Genomic DNA, 16,542 nt, shown 5'->3' on the forward strand with positions numbered 1-16,542 from the left:
GCTGTTATTGAAAATTGAGTAGAATTTTTCAATAATATATTTAATTCAAATATATTTTACAAAGTTTTTGCTTGCAAATGTTGTTATGATAATACAGAATAATTTTAGCGGTACCGAAGTCTTCATACAGTAACTTTCGTTTACCTGTAAATATATAACTGATTCACTTAGAGTAACATGCAAGAAATACAGTATTCACTGTTATATTTTATGTCTGTGTGTGTTTTTTTTTTGTATACTCAAAGAAGCATTAAATTAATTACAACAAAGAGTAATGCTATATTTTTTGCAGTATGTATATATATTGATGTTTTTTCTCATGTTCTTTCATTGGTCATATTTGGAACCATTCCTATAAAGTATTTTATGCAAATAAAATATTTATAGTATCTGCCACAGCATTTGTTTTTAACCCTTTAACTGCTCAATCATCTATGAGCTATCAACACAATATTGTAAAAATTGAATTTTTAGTAAAACAAATGTGATTTTTAAAAAACTATATATACACTGCAATTCCCAAATAGATGATTCCTGAATAAATTTTATTTGAACTAATTTTTCCTTGAGTAAAAAAATGAGAAGATAAAATTTTTTGTGCAGTTAAAAGTTAAAACACAATTTTGGAGGCTTGCAGAGCTTACTTTGATGCTAAGTTACTTTTTTGCTTAAAAAAACAAAAGCTTAAAAAAAATTGGACATCTGCATTATAATATAGCATTCAAATATCAACTGGGCAGGGTGTATGTGTGGTGTAGCAGTAGTAGGTAGGGCTCGGGGATCCATGATGTTCTTAAATCAGCCACCTCGTTGGGCAATTTGCCTGTTGTGGCGTTGTATTTGTATAATAAAACTGTGTATACATTTGTCTAATTCAACTATTCAGAAGTGTTCCGTTTTTAAAGTATCTGTAAAACATGAATAAATATAGTAATTACATGAAGGTTTTTTTTTTTCCTAGGCAAATATAAAATTTGAATGCCCAACTTGAAATAATACATGCCCAATTCAATATTTTGTATGCTAGAGTCAGACGTGTGGTTGGAAAAAAATACCTGCCCAATTAACATTTTTACATGTTGCCCAGCCTCGCTAGAAATACAGTACTTCTATTGCACATCATCTTAGAAGCCATTCAGGTTAAAATTATTTTGTAAAAGAAGTTATTGAATTAGTTTTTTTTTTTGTGCAGTCCCTGCTTCCCATAGGAACTTAGTCTGTTTACCTCGGTTTTAATGCTTTTAGTCGTATAACTATTAAAAATGTACATGTGTACCAATGTAAAAAAATACTATTTCCTGTAGTGTTATTTTAAAAAAAAATTAATTCTTTTAAGATTAAAATTGACCTAACTATGTAGGAAACATCCCATGGAAAATATTATTTTCATCTACTCACAAGCATAGGCGTCAGAGATATTGGGAGGGTTCACATCCAATATTTCTATAGGTGTTATGGAGATAATGGCAAATACTGGTGGTGGGGGATTTGTCTGAGTCCATCGGCTGGATATAAGTTTACGCATATGTTCATGAGTGATTCTCCATATCTGTTTTTAAAAATATCTTGATTCATTTATATAAATTGCAAGTTAGCTTATTAAGATCTCTAAACTACATAGTCATGCTAATGTAAGCATGCAATTCCGTATCATGTTTGTTAATTTTATCGATTGATGAATAACCCTTTCAGTGAAATATTTAGATTAATTGACACACATGTACATTGTTTATGTAAAATCTTAATATCAGCTTCATCCCAATGATATTATTATCAGAAGCATTATCATATTCATCAATCTAAAGTAGGTTAAATTAAGGAAAACCTGAGAATGTTTTGGTAATAAAAATAAAGTTGGAAATAATTACTTAATTCACTCGTGAAGGTTGCATATGTGTCTTCATTACGAACCTCAGAGGCAATATAAACACAATTTGTACCATTTTCTAGAAACAGTTGCAATGTGTGAACTAAAGCTGGAACACATTCTGGATTGAACACTATATCTGCAAATATAGACAAAATAATAAAATTATTTAAGATGTTCATAAAATAATTTTTTTCCCTCATGCGAATTGAAGTTGCGAACACTATCTTAAGCTGAAAAAAATGGCAATTCATAGTGCGATTGCAGTTTCTCCTTACTTAGAAGAAAAAAAAATGATAAAATCAATATATTTTTATATTTTACTGATTTTAACAATGATAAGAACAATATCAGCCTATGGGATTGCAATTAATTATCACATCACCAAAAAATGCCCCATAAACTGATGTTTAATTACATACTATATATATATATTTGTATATAAGCCGAGATTTATTTTTGTTCAGAACATTTCATATATTGGGAGGGTTGGCATATGCACAGGTCAGTTTCTGAGGGAAAAAATTTCAGCCAGAACCCCCCCCCCCCCCCCCTCTTCTCATAGCAAAGTGGAAGTTAACTCAGCCCACGAAAATAAAGCCACGTATTAGTATCATGGGGCCTAGCAATAGACCCTACAGATCGGACACAATTTATGATGATTGCTATGCAAGGTCATCTAAGGCCCTTCATCCATCAAGAGGCCCAGGTAAGCCCCTGCACCATCAAGATGGTCCTACGTCAAAGGCATTTGCAAAAAGAATAACATACTATATATATACATAGTATACATTTACTATAGTACATACTATATATACATATGAATAGAGCATGATAATTACAACAGTTTGTGTTGTGGCCTGTGAATGATAGTCATCTCGTATATCTGGCTAGATGACCATTCATACGATAGAAAACTTTTAATGCTGCCTCGTAAAGTTGAGAGAAAAATGTTCAAGAAAAGAAATTGCAGGTAATAGTAATGTTACCATTCACAACCCCACCTAAATTCAATTCTCCACAAGGTAAGTCTCTACTGCAATTTTGTTTAATGGCCTCGCATAAAAATTTGTCTAAATCTGATTATTTTATATGCCTTCTTGTTTAACTAATTTTTTTAAATAGTATGAATCGTCATTTTTCATCGAAAAATTATTTCAAGACCAAGAAAATTAATCTACTCATGTATTTCATTATAAACATGTATGCTATCTGTAACAACCTAAATATCGGTAGCCTGGAAATTCAAAAGGGGAAAGAATAAGAGACTCACCTGTACCAAGTATGATGTCAGGCTCATGGTTTCGAGCATCATCAATTGAGAAATTTGTCCAATCCAGATTGTGGACTTTTGCTTTGTTTCTCAAGTCTGCTCCTGTAATTGATTCTTTCTGGTGATCTGAGCACAGACTGGTGCTGTATGGTATTTCATTAATTGCAAGATTTCTCTGAAGCTGTTGTAAGACGAGCTCGCTTTCATCTGTAAATGTGTACACTGAGGGCGAACATTTCTTCAGAATAGAAATACCCAGCAGACCACAGCCTGAACCAAGTTCCAAAATCTTCCTTTAAACACAGAAGTTAATTATTCATGTAAGTTTGAAATTTTAATCATAATCTAGTTCACTTAACCTATCAAGGAAAAGAAAATAAACTTTAATTAAATCTTAAGTTCAATACACGTGTAATTATTAACCTCCATACTTTAGTATACATATCAATTATGTGTGATTTATTATTCTGATATTTAATTTCTATAATTTTATATACAAAACATATTTTTATCTATTTCGACATATTTTGCAACTAAAGTTTTATATTTCTCTATTTTCACTGATATTTATTATTCAAACATGAATTTCAAGTTTCTGATATGTATGAAATCTATATATAAACAATAGAACCTCACTATAACTAACTTTGCTTATAATGGACTGCTTAAAAAAAATTTAAATTTTTATCTGATGAATTTAAAATTTGTTTAAGTATTTAAAAAATATTAACTCATTTTTATAAAGCATTTCCAAGCAATCAATCGTTGATTTGTGTTGCGTAAACCTTGATGCACTGCATAACTCATATAGCTTGCCAGCCAGAAAAATTAAAAGTAATGCAGTATATACGTGCAAATCTTTTTCAATTCAAGCTATGTTGAAGACTGTTTCTTATTTGATGTATAATAAACACTTTTTATAGCTAACTACTGTAATTTTTCGTTGATATACACCCTGTAGCATTACACCCCTAAAAGCATTAGTTATAAACCAGACTTTCATTATAACAGACAACCTTCAGCCCCTATCAATTCATTATAATGAGGTTCTACTGTATATAAAATTGATTTTTCTGGATGTCTGTCTGTGTGTGTGTTCTCTATACAAATCAAGAATTTCGGGCTGACCACCAAATTTCACATACAATGGATCCAGCTTATAGCATTTTTCCAAAAACGTTGCAAAAAACATTATACTCTGGAAAACATTTTAAATGGGAAATCTCAATGAGAATTAAAGTTGGGACACAAAAATAGGTTGTACCAAGCAGGAAAACATTACTTTTCCAGTATAAGTGCATTTTATGTCTTCTGGGGTTGTAAAATAAATAAAAACATTCCAAGTGGGAGCATTATAAAGCAGGATTTACTATTATAACAAACAGAAATAATGGGCTACTTTATAAGTTCATCAGAACTGAGTAAATGCCTGAAATGATCAAAAAACTGTTGGGTAGCAATGGTTTGTATCCCTGAACAGTGATTTTTGGAATGTTACTTGGATTACAGTGGTTCCCAAACAATGTGTTTAAGAAATATTTACTAATTCATAATGGTTTGCGACTTCTTTAATGCTCCCAGTAAATAGAATAAATCCAAGTGGCACCAGGTATTAATGCTAGTTAATAAATATAATTCATCCATTTTGAGGATGAATGAGAATGATTGATTCCATGAAGCCAGGAGAGCCTCAATAACTAGAAAACACCAAATAAGCTAATGAACCATTTGACTGAGTATGCTTGTTTCTCGAAAGAAAAGACAGTTGTAATTGTCTAGTATTGCACCCAGGTGGCAAGATGCTCATCTACCACTGTGAAGGTTGCTGTCACGGGGGCCAGGTTCAAACCCAGGGAGAATATAGATAAGATATTTTCCTAACGAGCTTGAGTTGACCCCCTGATAGATGGTGCCTTTGTTTCCAACCCAACTCATTAATGTAATAAATTCCAATATATAGCGATATGGCCTGAGTTGCTGGTGTTTGGTGAAGTAGTATTGCAACCAAGTCATTCTTATCTTATGATAAGAAGATTCCTAGTTTTCCTGATTTAGCCCATTGAATACTGACAGTACTTTAAACTACCATATTTAACACCCAGAAAGGTACTTTAAAGCATAACTTTCTTTTAAACCCAATAAAATTCCTTTCGTACGGGTATTGGTATTTTAGAGTATAAAAGCTGTATAACTACGTTATGATTAACGTATGACAGCATAAGTGCAGGACAGTTTTTTTACATATGGTAATTGTTAAAATTCAGTTCAATGTTTCACCCCTATGAAAGTGTTTACTGTATTTTTGTTAGGCACATTTTGGTTTAATGCAGTAAGACACAGTGCAAAAAAAATTAAACAAAACGTAATCCCTAACACATGTATGACACAAATTATAATTTTCTTTGTGGTAAAATAAATATTCTCATTATATATATATATATACAAGTGAAAAATTAGAACACAAAACAAAAACAAAAGAAGAAAACCAGAAGAATAAATGGAACAATGAGGAGGGAGGTCTTCATCGAGGGGAACCCCCATTGTCCCAAAAGCAAAAAATGTTTGTTTATGGTAAGCCAAAAATAGGCATTGTTTTACCATCCGTTCCCCAACATTTTTTGTGAAACAAGCTATGGAAGTCAAAGAACATGGGGAAAAAGGGCAAAACTGAAAAATGCAAAAAAATGAAAGTCACTAGAAAAACACACACAAAAAAAAGAAAATCACTTGGAATACATGAAAAAATATTGGTTACCCAAAATTTACTGACACTACCATATAATATGTGTTTCATTAAAGTTTATTATAACAGGAAATTACAAATTTGCTACCTGAAATTCATTTTTAAAATGAAAGTCATATATTTGAGTGTCTCAGAAAACATGGGCGAATTTTGAAACCCGTAAAAGAAGATGGAAAACAATTTCCACTCAAAATATTTAAAAGATCAGAAAAAGCTTTATTGAAGTCATTTACATTATTGCAGTTTTTTTATTTCTTAATAGTTGTCCAAACATTCTGTTTTGGGCATTGTAAGCTATCCATATAACAAAGATGAACATCACAGAATTCAAGAAATGTAGAAGAATGTATGAAATCTTGTGTGTTTTTGTTTGATATAAGCAGGTGCAATTATATTTATGATTATTACTACAATATTATCCATGTGAAAACAAAAAAATTGATAGCATATTCTAGGGCTTTAAATAAAAAATGAAAGGCATAACACTATACTTGTTTTTGAAAATTTGTGAGTTTTCAATACACCACTCAGAAAGATATTTTGAGGCCTGGAGAAAAAGAAACATTCATCAGTTTCATGAAAAGCTTGAGTCTATAATTTCATAAAAATTCAATTCATAGTAAAATATTGTCATTTGATATTTTTATCATGAATTACTATGTGATTTTTGTAACAAACAGAGAATCAGACGAAACTATTTTTTAAATTATAATTTTCTCGTACATTTTCTTTATTTCCATAGCTTGCATCTTACCCAACACAAAAATTAACTCAGAAAACATACAGAAATGTATGTATGTAAAAGGGAAATATACAAAGTGCATGGGCGATGCAAGGCGTATGGCATTTTGCTGGAGAACAGTTGATCCTAAAGGCACACTTCCAATTAGAAAAAGTATTTAAATAACGTGTAGCATTCAGATATGTCATTAATGTTGCAAAGGGTTGTATAATTTTTGAAATGAAATTAACCTTTTTATACCATCCCTGTGTGCCCAAAAACCCAATTACAAAGTCGTTGCCCTGTCTCCTAATGCCAACAAAAAACATTCCACATTTCTAAGTGCAATATTCACTGAGATATTCGAATATGAAAAATGGAGGAATTAAATGTAGGTAAAACAGTTTTTCCCACATTTAATGATCTTCCCCAACTTTCCTCCATTTCTTGAATTTGAATAGCTCAGTGAATATTGAGATTTTTCAGTTGGCATCAGGAGACACAGGGCAACGACTTTGTAATTGGATTTTTGGGCACACGGGGACGGTATAAAAAGCTAACTTTATTTCAATAACTATACAACCCCTTGCAACATAAATGATATATTATATCTGACTGCTATATAAACAGTATTTGAATACTTTTTCTAATTGGAACTATGTCTCTAGGATCAACTGTTTGCCAGTAAAATGTCATACGACCTACCTATGCACCCTGTATAAGAGTGCATTTTAATTCAAATACTTTCCAGTTTACCAAATTAAGCATCTGCTATTTATAATAATTGTAATTTAAAATTTAATAATTAACCAATGAATGAATTAATAACCATAGTTAATAAATTAACTGCAAACAGTAAATGCCCGTTCTCACTGAATTAATTAACCATCATGAAATTATTAGTTCCTGACACTTAATAATTAATAAATTAATAATTCACTAATTAACTGATCGTATATCACCACATTTCAATATCAATTCTTTTTTGTTGTTCTGTAATATGTGTATTATCGGGCTATTAGTTGGAAGAGTTGGGGGGATTGTTTTCCAACTGCAAACATGGCGAGATGTAGGATAGGGCTCACTATTTCTCTCACTTTAGTGATTACCTTTATATTGATACACACAAGAACGTGCTGCCCTTGTGTGTGTCATCAGAAAAAAATAAAAGAAATTTTTTTTTTTGATTAACTATTAATTAAAAAATTTTCTTTTGTTAGATCATTACCAATTAATGATTAGTAATAAAAATTAACCATTACACCTAATTAACCTAACCACCACCTAATTAATACAAATGATAATATTTTTTCTTGTGTACATCATATTTTTTCTTGTGTACATCATATTTTTTTTCATGTTAAAAATATTTTTTTATATTAAAATTTATTTTGATGTTAAAATATTTTTTCATGTTCAATAAACTTAATTATAGTGATTTTTTTTCCATGCAATGTATGTGTTTTTGTGAGTACAAATTGTCTTTATCAAAGTGCATATGATCCAAACTATGGTTTTTAGGCAAGAACTCCCACCCGCTCGTTCTCTGGAATTTCTTGCGATTTCCCGTTCCTGAAATCCCGAGAAAAATTCCTGAGAAATTGAGAATTTACTGTTGTGATATATTAATATTGAAAATTAAGTATAAAACATTTTAAAAAAATTAATGGGAATATTTGTTAGAAATTTACTTAATCTTCTATAGCATAGCATTGCTTAGGAAAGAGATGGGGGGGAGGAGAATAGATTGTAAAAAAAAAAATGTGGAGGGGGAAAAGCATCAAGTTCATGTAAACTATACTAGCAACCCTAATATGAAATCCTAATACAGCGGAATCTCCCCTACCAGACACCTCCTACTAGCAGACATTTTTCTGATCCCCAGTCCTGTTTAATAGGGCTTTAATGTATTTCACTCCCTGTTAGCAGACACTCTTGATAACGGACAGTAAAATCAGGCAAACCCTAATTTATTAATTTTTGGTCATAAACCCAGACTTCCTAATATTCAATCAAGATTATGGTAATTACGCTTAATCCCAAGCTAGTGTTTGTAAATTTGATAAACCATCAATTGATTAATTTACTGAACATAACTAGGGTTCAGGATGGTGAATTTGAATGATGATGTGTGTTGGCTTTGTTTGTTGATACGCGTGAAGAAAGCCAGCATTACAAGACTGATAATGTGTTATGGATGTTTTTATATTTTTTATACATATTTTAATTGAATTCAATTTTTATTGCAAAATATGTGTAGTGCACATTACATACGCAGAAAAAATAACTAATTGGTTAAATAAGGAGAAGAAGGGTTATAAATTTTTTTTCCATATTTATTACACTTTCCAACTTTATTTGGGAATTATGTGTAATTATCAGTAAATGTAAGATTTAATCAAACTTTCTTTATCAAGACAATTGGTGCTTATGCATAACCACCCAATGTATCATTTTTACGCACACACAGTAAAATATAGTTTTAACATTAAAATGTATAGGAACAAATTGCAACCAAAGCCAAACTTTGCATAAATGAGGTTCCACTGTATATCGTACCTCCCCATTAGCGGACAAACATTTTGGCCCCATGGGGTTCCGTTATCAAGAGGTTCTACTGCACTGTTTTCAGGAAGTAGAAATACGAGAGATGAACGAAGGAGATGAGATCTGGAAAAAGTCATGGTGTATGATTCCATGCTTGCTGTGATTTCCAAATGTGTTATAGCTATCCCAACTATTCTATGTATGGAGTTTCTCCATTTCAGAGAAAGACGCAAGTTCTCTGTTATTCGAAGTCGAACATGCATAATATGTAATATATTTTCTTCACTCATCATAAATAATGACCATGCCCCCCTCCCAGACTTCCAAATCTATCTCCGCCTGTGGCACTCTTTACTTTATGGTCCCTTTTTTTCATGGAGAATAATTGCATAATACCCTCCAATACTTTCTTCCCTTTCCTCTCTCAGCAATCTTAATACTTAAAAACTTATCCTTTTTGTCCAACCACCTGCAAGTGTATGAGAAAAGATGTTTTATAGCTATGCTGCCCAATTTCGTATCCCGTTTTTTCAAGCAATCCTTCCCTGAAAATAAGATTGATTGCAAAAAGGGGGGGGGGTTGATTTTTACTTTTTTTTCACTTTCAAGTGGGATGACCACTGACTACGATCGCATTTCAATCTGAATGGCTTTAAATGCCAAAAAAAGAGACTGTGATGTACAAGTAGGGAAAAAAAATCACTCTACAGTTGAGGCTACAAATTTTGAACATTTAGACGCAGTTTAAAATGCAAAATTCTCAAATGCTAAGTCTGTATTAGTGGGTATGAATTGTTATATTTATCAGTAGTGATTAAGAGTGATGAGCATGTGATCAGTATAATTGGAATGAAGCTATCTTTTTTTAATGCTGTATAGGCAAGTTGCGATTCAAACTATACAAAAGGTAAGGCTTTTTCTTCCTCTTCGTTAAACTGTGGGAAAATTAGAGGAAAATAAATTTCACACATGCTGCATAAATTTAATTTAATCTGCAATAGGAAAATTATGAAATAATATAAATTTTGTTGAGCCTGGCCAAACTGCAATGCAATTCAGGACCTGGTGCCAACAGGACAAGGCTGCCACCAGGAGAGTCGAGTACACAAGCACAAGTGCCAATTCACCCTTTAATTCAAAGATTTTTAAACCTTCTATGTTTAACTGTGTGGATGATTAATATGATAGTAATATAAATATTATAACAATATTAATGAATTAAATTTAAAATATGGTATTCATGTCGTGAAAATGTCATGTAATTGATGTTATATGGTCCATAAATGCAGTATTTCAACTTTAAAAAGTATAAAGAGTAATCAAGACTGAAAATAACATTGTATAAACGGAGGGAGTAATGTGTAAACTGGATTCAACTGTAAATATGTGATTTCAGAAGTTCCAGAAAATTCTCTGGACATATGATTTTCTGTTCCCAATGGCTTCAAAATGTCAGGAATTCAGAAACTCTAATCCAAACTAAAGTGCAGTTAATTGCATCCCAATGTAAAATGTACAAACAAGTGCATTGGATACATACTAAAAGTTGAATGAATATTGGTGGCAAGCAAAACTCATACCTCCCATGTCTTGAGACCAGTTGTACCATTTGTCACATAATTTTTATTTTCTTCCAATGTAATAGTCTCCTTTGAATCCTGCAAATTATTGGGAATATTAATTTGAAAAGCGTGTTATTCAAACATTATATCCAATTCTTATAAAGAATGAAATGGTATTTGAAGAAATGTGTATGATATATACACACACACTTGCTGTCTGGGACACACGAGCTCCCTTCACTCTATTTTTAGTCCCAGCCCTACTGAAAATGCTTCAAAATTATAAATTGGTAGAGGATAACAAATTAGATTCACAAGTTCACTCACAATGATATAGCTGCAGAAGCAAGGTTCATCACAATCATTAGATTTGTTGATAATGTTCACATATGATTGTAGCAACTCCTCAGAGGGTTCATACTCATTGTCTTCAACCTGCAATTCATTGGATAAAAATGTGGTTCTTAAAATTGAAACCTAATTGGTTTTTTTCTCATTACCGTCAACTAGGGAGACTTTACTTGCCTGGGTGACTTTGCCCAATTCGAAAAAAAAAGAAGCTTTTTGGTGGTATAAAGCGTGCTCCATTGATTGTTTGTGACACTGTAGTTGTCAAGACATTCATTTTACATATGGATGAGACAACCTAAGGTTTGAGGGCGTGATAAGTTTTATATCGCGATTCAGCTAGAAAATTTTAAGGTTTCAAACCTTCATTTGTGCTGCAGATTTTTTGATAACAAGGGGAGTCCCATCAGAGTAAATGGATGTAATGAAGATAGTAAAAAATATTGGAGTTTTTGTTTTGCACCTTACCCGAAGGATTTTATTTCAGTGGGCAATGTCACCTCAAGTTCTCTATAAGAAATTTGGAGTCACTGCCTATTCTTTAATTGTCATTTGGTATCAGAGTATAAACTTTTTATTTATTTATCGTGATGTTTCTGCCAATTATTCTGACTAATAATGAATGAAAGGAATGGCTCTATCCCACTTGGCACTTAATCTTGTTTCACAGTCATGATGAGAACTTTAATTGTTTTCTGTTATTTTTGTTGTCATTGTAGTTCTCTTGACACACTGTGGGGGAATCACATTGTCCTAAATCCACCCAAAGCCTTGTTACATACACAAATCAGGTGATGGGCGGACAAGTGACCGTTTGACTTCATTACACCAGGTGACTTTGTCACCCCCGCTTCTATTTTTTAATAAAAAGGAGGTGATCCACATTAAAATAACTACATAAATCATACCTACAAACCATGAGTCAAACAAAAATTTCCTATGGGAATGAAAACATTTTTAATTTCAATTTTAAAATTGAGCAGTCACCCCCCAGTTGACGGTACATAATTCTTTTCTTTTTATAGTTAACCATTTCTTTGCATGTTGAGGCATTCAGTTTTAACCCTTTCAGACCCGAGCATTCATTTTTTTTGCAATTTTCATTTCATTTTTTACATTTTTGATCCTCAAAAATACATTAAAAACAAATTTCAGCAAATCTTCATATTTTTTCCTTCAAATTTTCAATTTTTTTTTTTTTTTTTTTGTGGAGAAATAATTCACTTCATTCAAATTTTTTCAGCCATGCAGGTTATATTCATCTTCACATGTAATTTTTTCCCAAATTTTATTGCTCAATTTTATATAATGAACAACGCTTATCCTAGAGGCATTTTCTCTTGGAAGCCATCTTAAAAACACCCTGAAAGTTCAACCTTAAGTGCTGCCCTCTAACAAAGACCCTTAAGAGTTCATATTCACCATAAACGTACACAGTTCAAGTTAGGGCTTAACTCCCTAAGGTTAAAAAAAATTTCTACAGTGAGAAAAGCAACCACCACATTTGTGTATGCAGGGTCTGAAAGGGTTCAGTAATATACAAGGCAATTTTTTGTGTTTATTCTAAAAAAATACATTTTTCTTTTCAGCTGAAAGTAAAACACTGAAGATGAAAAGGCATGAAGAAAAGCATGCATGTATGTATGTAGCAAAACAAAACATAAAATATTATATGTGGTGAGAAAAAAACAGTGGAAAATAAACTGTGAGACAACTCATAGGAATTTAATCCTGTATTGCAGCCTCAATTACTGCATTTTTCAGTGTATAAAAAGTGCCACTGTGCAGGCATCAGGTTCAAACCCAGTTGACCATGCTGATTGGCTGAAGTAAGTTGGTTTTCTGCAGTTTTCCAACTTTGAGGAGTGAAAGCGAGCTGGTCTCCCATTCGAAAAAGTCTATGCAGATAGTGGGCAGTCTTATAAAATGATACGTTACATGGAAATTTTTCAAGCACTTATCTTCACTCCAAAATATGGAAGACAGATGGCTACACCAGCAAGAACATGAAACAAATGTAACTCACAACATGGTACATTAGGGGCCACATATACTCTCAGAACATACATTCTGGCATATAGGCAGATCGATTCATTAGAAATTCTGCACAGGAATGTGTACGAGGTGTGTGTATATTGGTTAAGTAATAATACATTAACGCATAGTTTCCCAACCTTTTTTGTCCCATCGCCTCCTTCTTCAGAAATTTTTTCCTCCCATCGCCCCCCAATGCAATGTAAACCATAGAATCCTATGTTATACCCGAAGCTTCTACTGCCCCCTGGAACATTCCATCACCCCCCCCCCCCCAGGGGGCATTAATGCCTACGTTGGGAATCACTGCATTAACCCCTCTCAACAGACACCCTTCAGATGCTGTCACCCCTCTTTTACGCTCAAATAATAATTTCCCCTTGTGTAATAAAAATATACATTTCAGACTCCTGATTTACGATCACCCTATTTTTACAAACAAATTTTTTTGTCCCACCAGTGTCCGCAAAAGAGAGGTTTATACTGCATATGAAAAGTAAACTTCCACAGAATAGTGTTTATGAGATAGATACATGTATAGTTAAGTACAGTATGTATAAAAAAAAAATTCCCATTTTATATATTTTTTTTTACAAAATACTTGTACCCTAGTATTGCACATGGCACTAAATGTTAATAAAAAAATTATCTAACATACGAATATGCTTAACATGCTGAAAAAAATACAATATATTATTGAGAACAAGAAAACAGGATTTTACAAATTCAAAAAAGAAAAATCTGAGGCGCCCATAAAATTTCATAGGCTCAATTTTAAACGTCAATTCTGTTATCACACATTAAAAAAAATTAGGTGCCAATGCCAATTTTTCAGTCGCCATCGAGACCTAGGTCCTCAGGTCCATCAAGCCCTGAAGAAAAGATGATAAAATAATCAATTTAGTCAGAAAAATAAAAATTCAGGAACAAAAAACTCACAACATCTATGAAAATCCTTAGAAAGAACTTCTGATAAGACAAAGGTGGCTTATATTTAGTGCATAGAGGATGTTTTACAGTTTCATTTAGTAGTTTCTCCTGTAATTCAGTGGTAAGTGGTTGCAGAAACTGAAAAGTACGAAAAACAATATTTAAATGAAGACATATGAAAATTTAATTGTTAGCTGGTGTATGCAGAGCCACCCTTAGGGTTATGTGACATGTGCATTCGCACTGGGCCCATTGGTTTGGGGATGGCCCACACTTACAATAATAAAAGTGTAAAAATATATATCTCTTTTTTTGAGGTGTGAGACAAGGTGTGTCAACATTACGAACACAGATGACTGGATACCAAGCAAAGATAATTGGAAAGAAAATTCACATTTCTCTGTGGGGGAATCGAACCACCAACCTCATACTTTCCAGGTGCATTTTCTACCATACATATTCTACCGGGTGAATTTCATGGTAGAACGCATGCCCGGAAAGTATGAGGTTGGTGGTTCGATTCCCCCACAGAGAAATGTGAATTTTCTTTCCAATTATCTTTGTTTGGTATCCAGTGTCATCTGTACTTTGTAAAATTAGCGGAGAGGTTTATCGTTTCGTTCAATGCAAAACATTCTTCTTTGGGGATGTTACCCTCCTTAAAAGTTGCTAGTAATAATAGGCTTCTGTATAGAAGCACAGTGTTTGAATCAAATGAGCCGTATCATTTTTTGTTCATTTATATGTTGTTTCATATATAATATTTTCCAAGCATGTTACATTGTTTTTCTTGCTTGAATATCTCGTTTAGGGTTTATCTCAGGTTTCTCTCATATTTCAATTTTTTCTATAGTAGCTGTTATAGTTCTGATCCCGCAATCATGTTTTTATTAAAACCAGAGACTGTTTTTACCAAACCCCTAGTTTTTTTTGCTTTGACCATCGCATTATTTAAAAGCATGTCCAGGTTTTTATTATTTTCAATTACCTATATAGTCTAGGACGCTTTATTTGTAATCTTGATCTCTTATTTAGTTCACGAATGTTTGTTTTTGTCATTCTTTTTCAAAGTCATTTTTTCGTCTTAACAGCCATAGTATGTCAATGGGCGATGTGCTAGTTGTTTTTTTATTAGCAAGAAAGATGTCCAAAAGCATGACTTAGTTTCATTCTTGGCGACTTCTCATCATGCTTTTGGACAGTTTTCTTCCCAAAGAAAAAAAAATTGCTAAAAAACTAATGGTTTTAACTGGAGAGTAACAAAAATGTAGTTGTGTGAGAGCCAAACTGATTCCGAGTAAACCCAAGAACAAAGCTGAGCCAAACTGGTGGTGTAAATTCACCAAGACAAAAAAGTAATTGGCCTGAGAAGTGGTCACCAAGACAAGCAAAAAATTTGCTGAGTGGATGGTTATAACTGAAAAGTACCTGTTTTCTTTGGCAAGTTATACGTCTGAAAGAGCATGATTCCGTTTGGTGACTTCTTGCTAAAAAAACACCAAAAATCGATTACACTATAGCCAGTGGCGGATTAAAGTCGGTTGAGGCCCCGATCACAAAAGAAAATAATGGGCCCCTCAAATTGGAAAAAAGTGAGAAGTTTGGGTTTTTCAGGCCCTTTAGAAGTTGGGGCCCCGGGCGCCCGTCATTAAATCCGCCTCTGACTATAGCTGTTCCAGGCTCTCACCATTAAGTCATTTTCCTACAAACCCAATTTTGAAATTTCTAAAAAAAGTTAGATTTTAAGCACCAGATGTTGAGGTGTTCATTTTTTTCCCCCATAACATAAGTTAATAGCAATTTGTAATAATGACATATATTTCGTTAGTTTTCAATGCTGACACGAGCGCGGTAGCCCAGGTCGAAAAAATACTCGCCTAAAGTACCAAAGGATGTTTAGAGGTGTCGCGAGTGAGTTCGATACCCGGTTCGTCCTTGTCAGAAAATTGTCCCGACACAGGGGTATAGCAGAAACGGCGACTTGACCGCAGAAAAAAAATTGCTACCGCAGGGAGTCCCCCATCGAGGGGTTAGCGCACCAACCTCTCGATGAGTATAAAAAACAAGCCTGCCGTTCGGAATCGGCAATAAATTGTAGGTACCGGTCTAATTAGCCCTCGTGTGCAGAAAATGACCGTGGTGCGACAAAAATGATCGATGCTGACACTTACTGGGTGATTTAATATGCTCTTCAAAACTGTCTTATTTGTCACAAGTTGTAGAAAATATTTCTTGCACAGCTCAAATATATCATTTACTTCGTTGATATAACTCATATTTTCTCGGAAAAAGTTTTATGAAAATAAATAATGAAAAACACGGGATGAAGTAATTAAACAGTGTATCATCCTCTTAGCATATTAATTGTTTACAAACAATGTGCACGAGGAAGAATCAAGACGGCCAAAACTTCAAGCCGAATCAAAATAGGCATTCGGTAGCTCAAATCGAATAAACATCACAAGAGAATCTTAAAAAAATTAAATGATCAAATTTCATGATGAAAAGAACATAATT

At 33.0% G+C, this 16,542-nt stretch overlaps 1 protein-coding gene across 2 annotated transcripts; it reads right to left on the reverse strand.

Moving 5' to 3' along the window:
- Window positions 1-20: 20 nt before the first annotated feature.
- LOC149077125 (protein-lysine N-methyltransferase EEF2KMT) lies at window positions 21-16,469 on the reverse strand. Of its 2 annotated transcripts, XM_089244852.1 has the most exons (8): window positions 16,197-16,469; window positions 14,035-14,163; window positions 11,041-11,148; window positions 10,732-10,809; window positions 6,375-6,430; window positions 3,141-3,433; window positions 1,869-2,006; window positions 21-144 (listed from the first exon to the last, which is right to left on the reverse strand). In XM_089244852.1, exons 1-8 carry the CDS (start codon window positions 16,299-16,301, stop codon window positions 41-43), a joined length of 1,011 nt encoding a protein of 336 aa, XP_089100978.1. In that variant the 5' UTR covers window positions 16,302-16,469; the 3' UTR covers window positions 21-40. The 2 variants fall into 2 exon arrangements, with proteins under 2 accessions (XP_089100978.1, XP_089100980.1); XM_089244854.1 differs by lacking the exon at window positions 14,035-14,163 and having other exon boundaries at window positions 16,197-16,402.
- Between the last annotated feature and the right edge of the window lie 73 nt (window positions 16,470-16,542).

This window comes from Pholcus phalangioides, unplaced genomic scaffold, assembly GCF_987345545.1.
Source record: "Pholcus phalangioides strain wild (caught in Gottingen) unplaced genomic scaffold, Ppha-v1.0 ptg000015l_1, whole genome shotgun sequence".
Classification (NCBI taxonomy): domain Eukaryota; kingdom Metazoa; phylum Arthropoda; class Arachnida; order Araneae; family Pholcidae; genus Pholcus; species Pholcus phalangioides.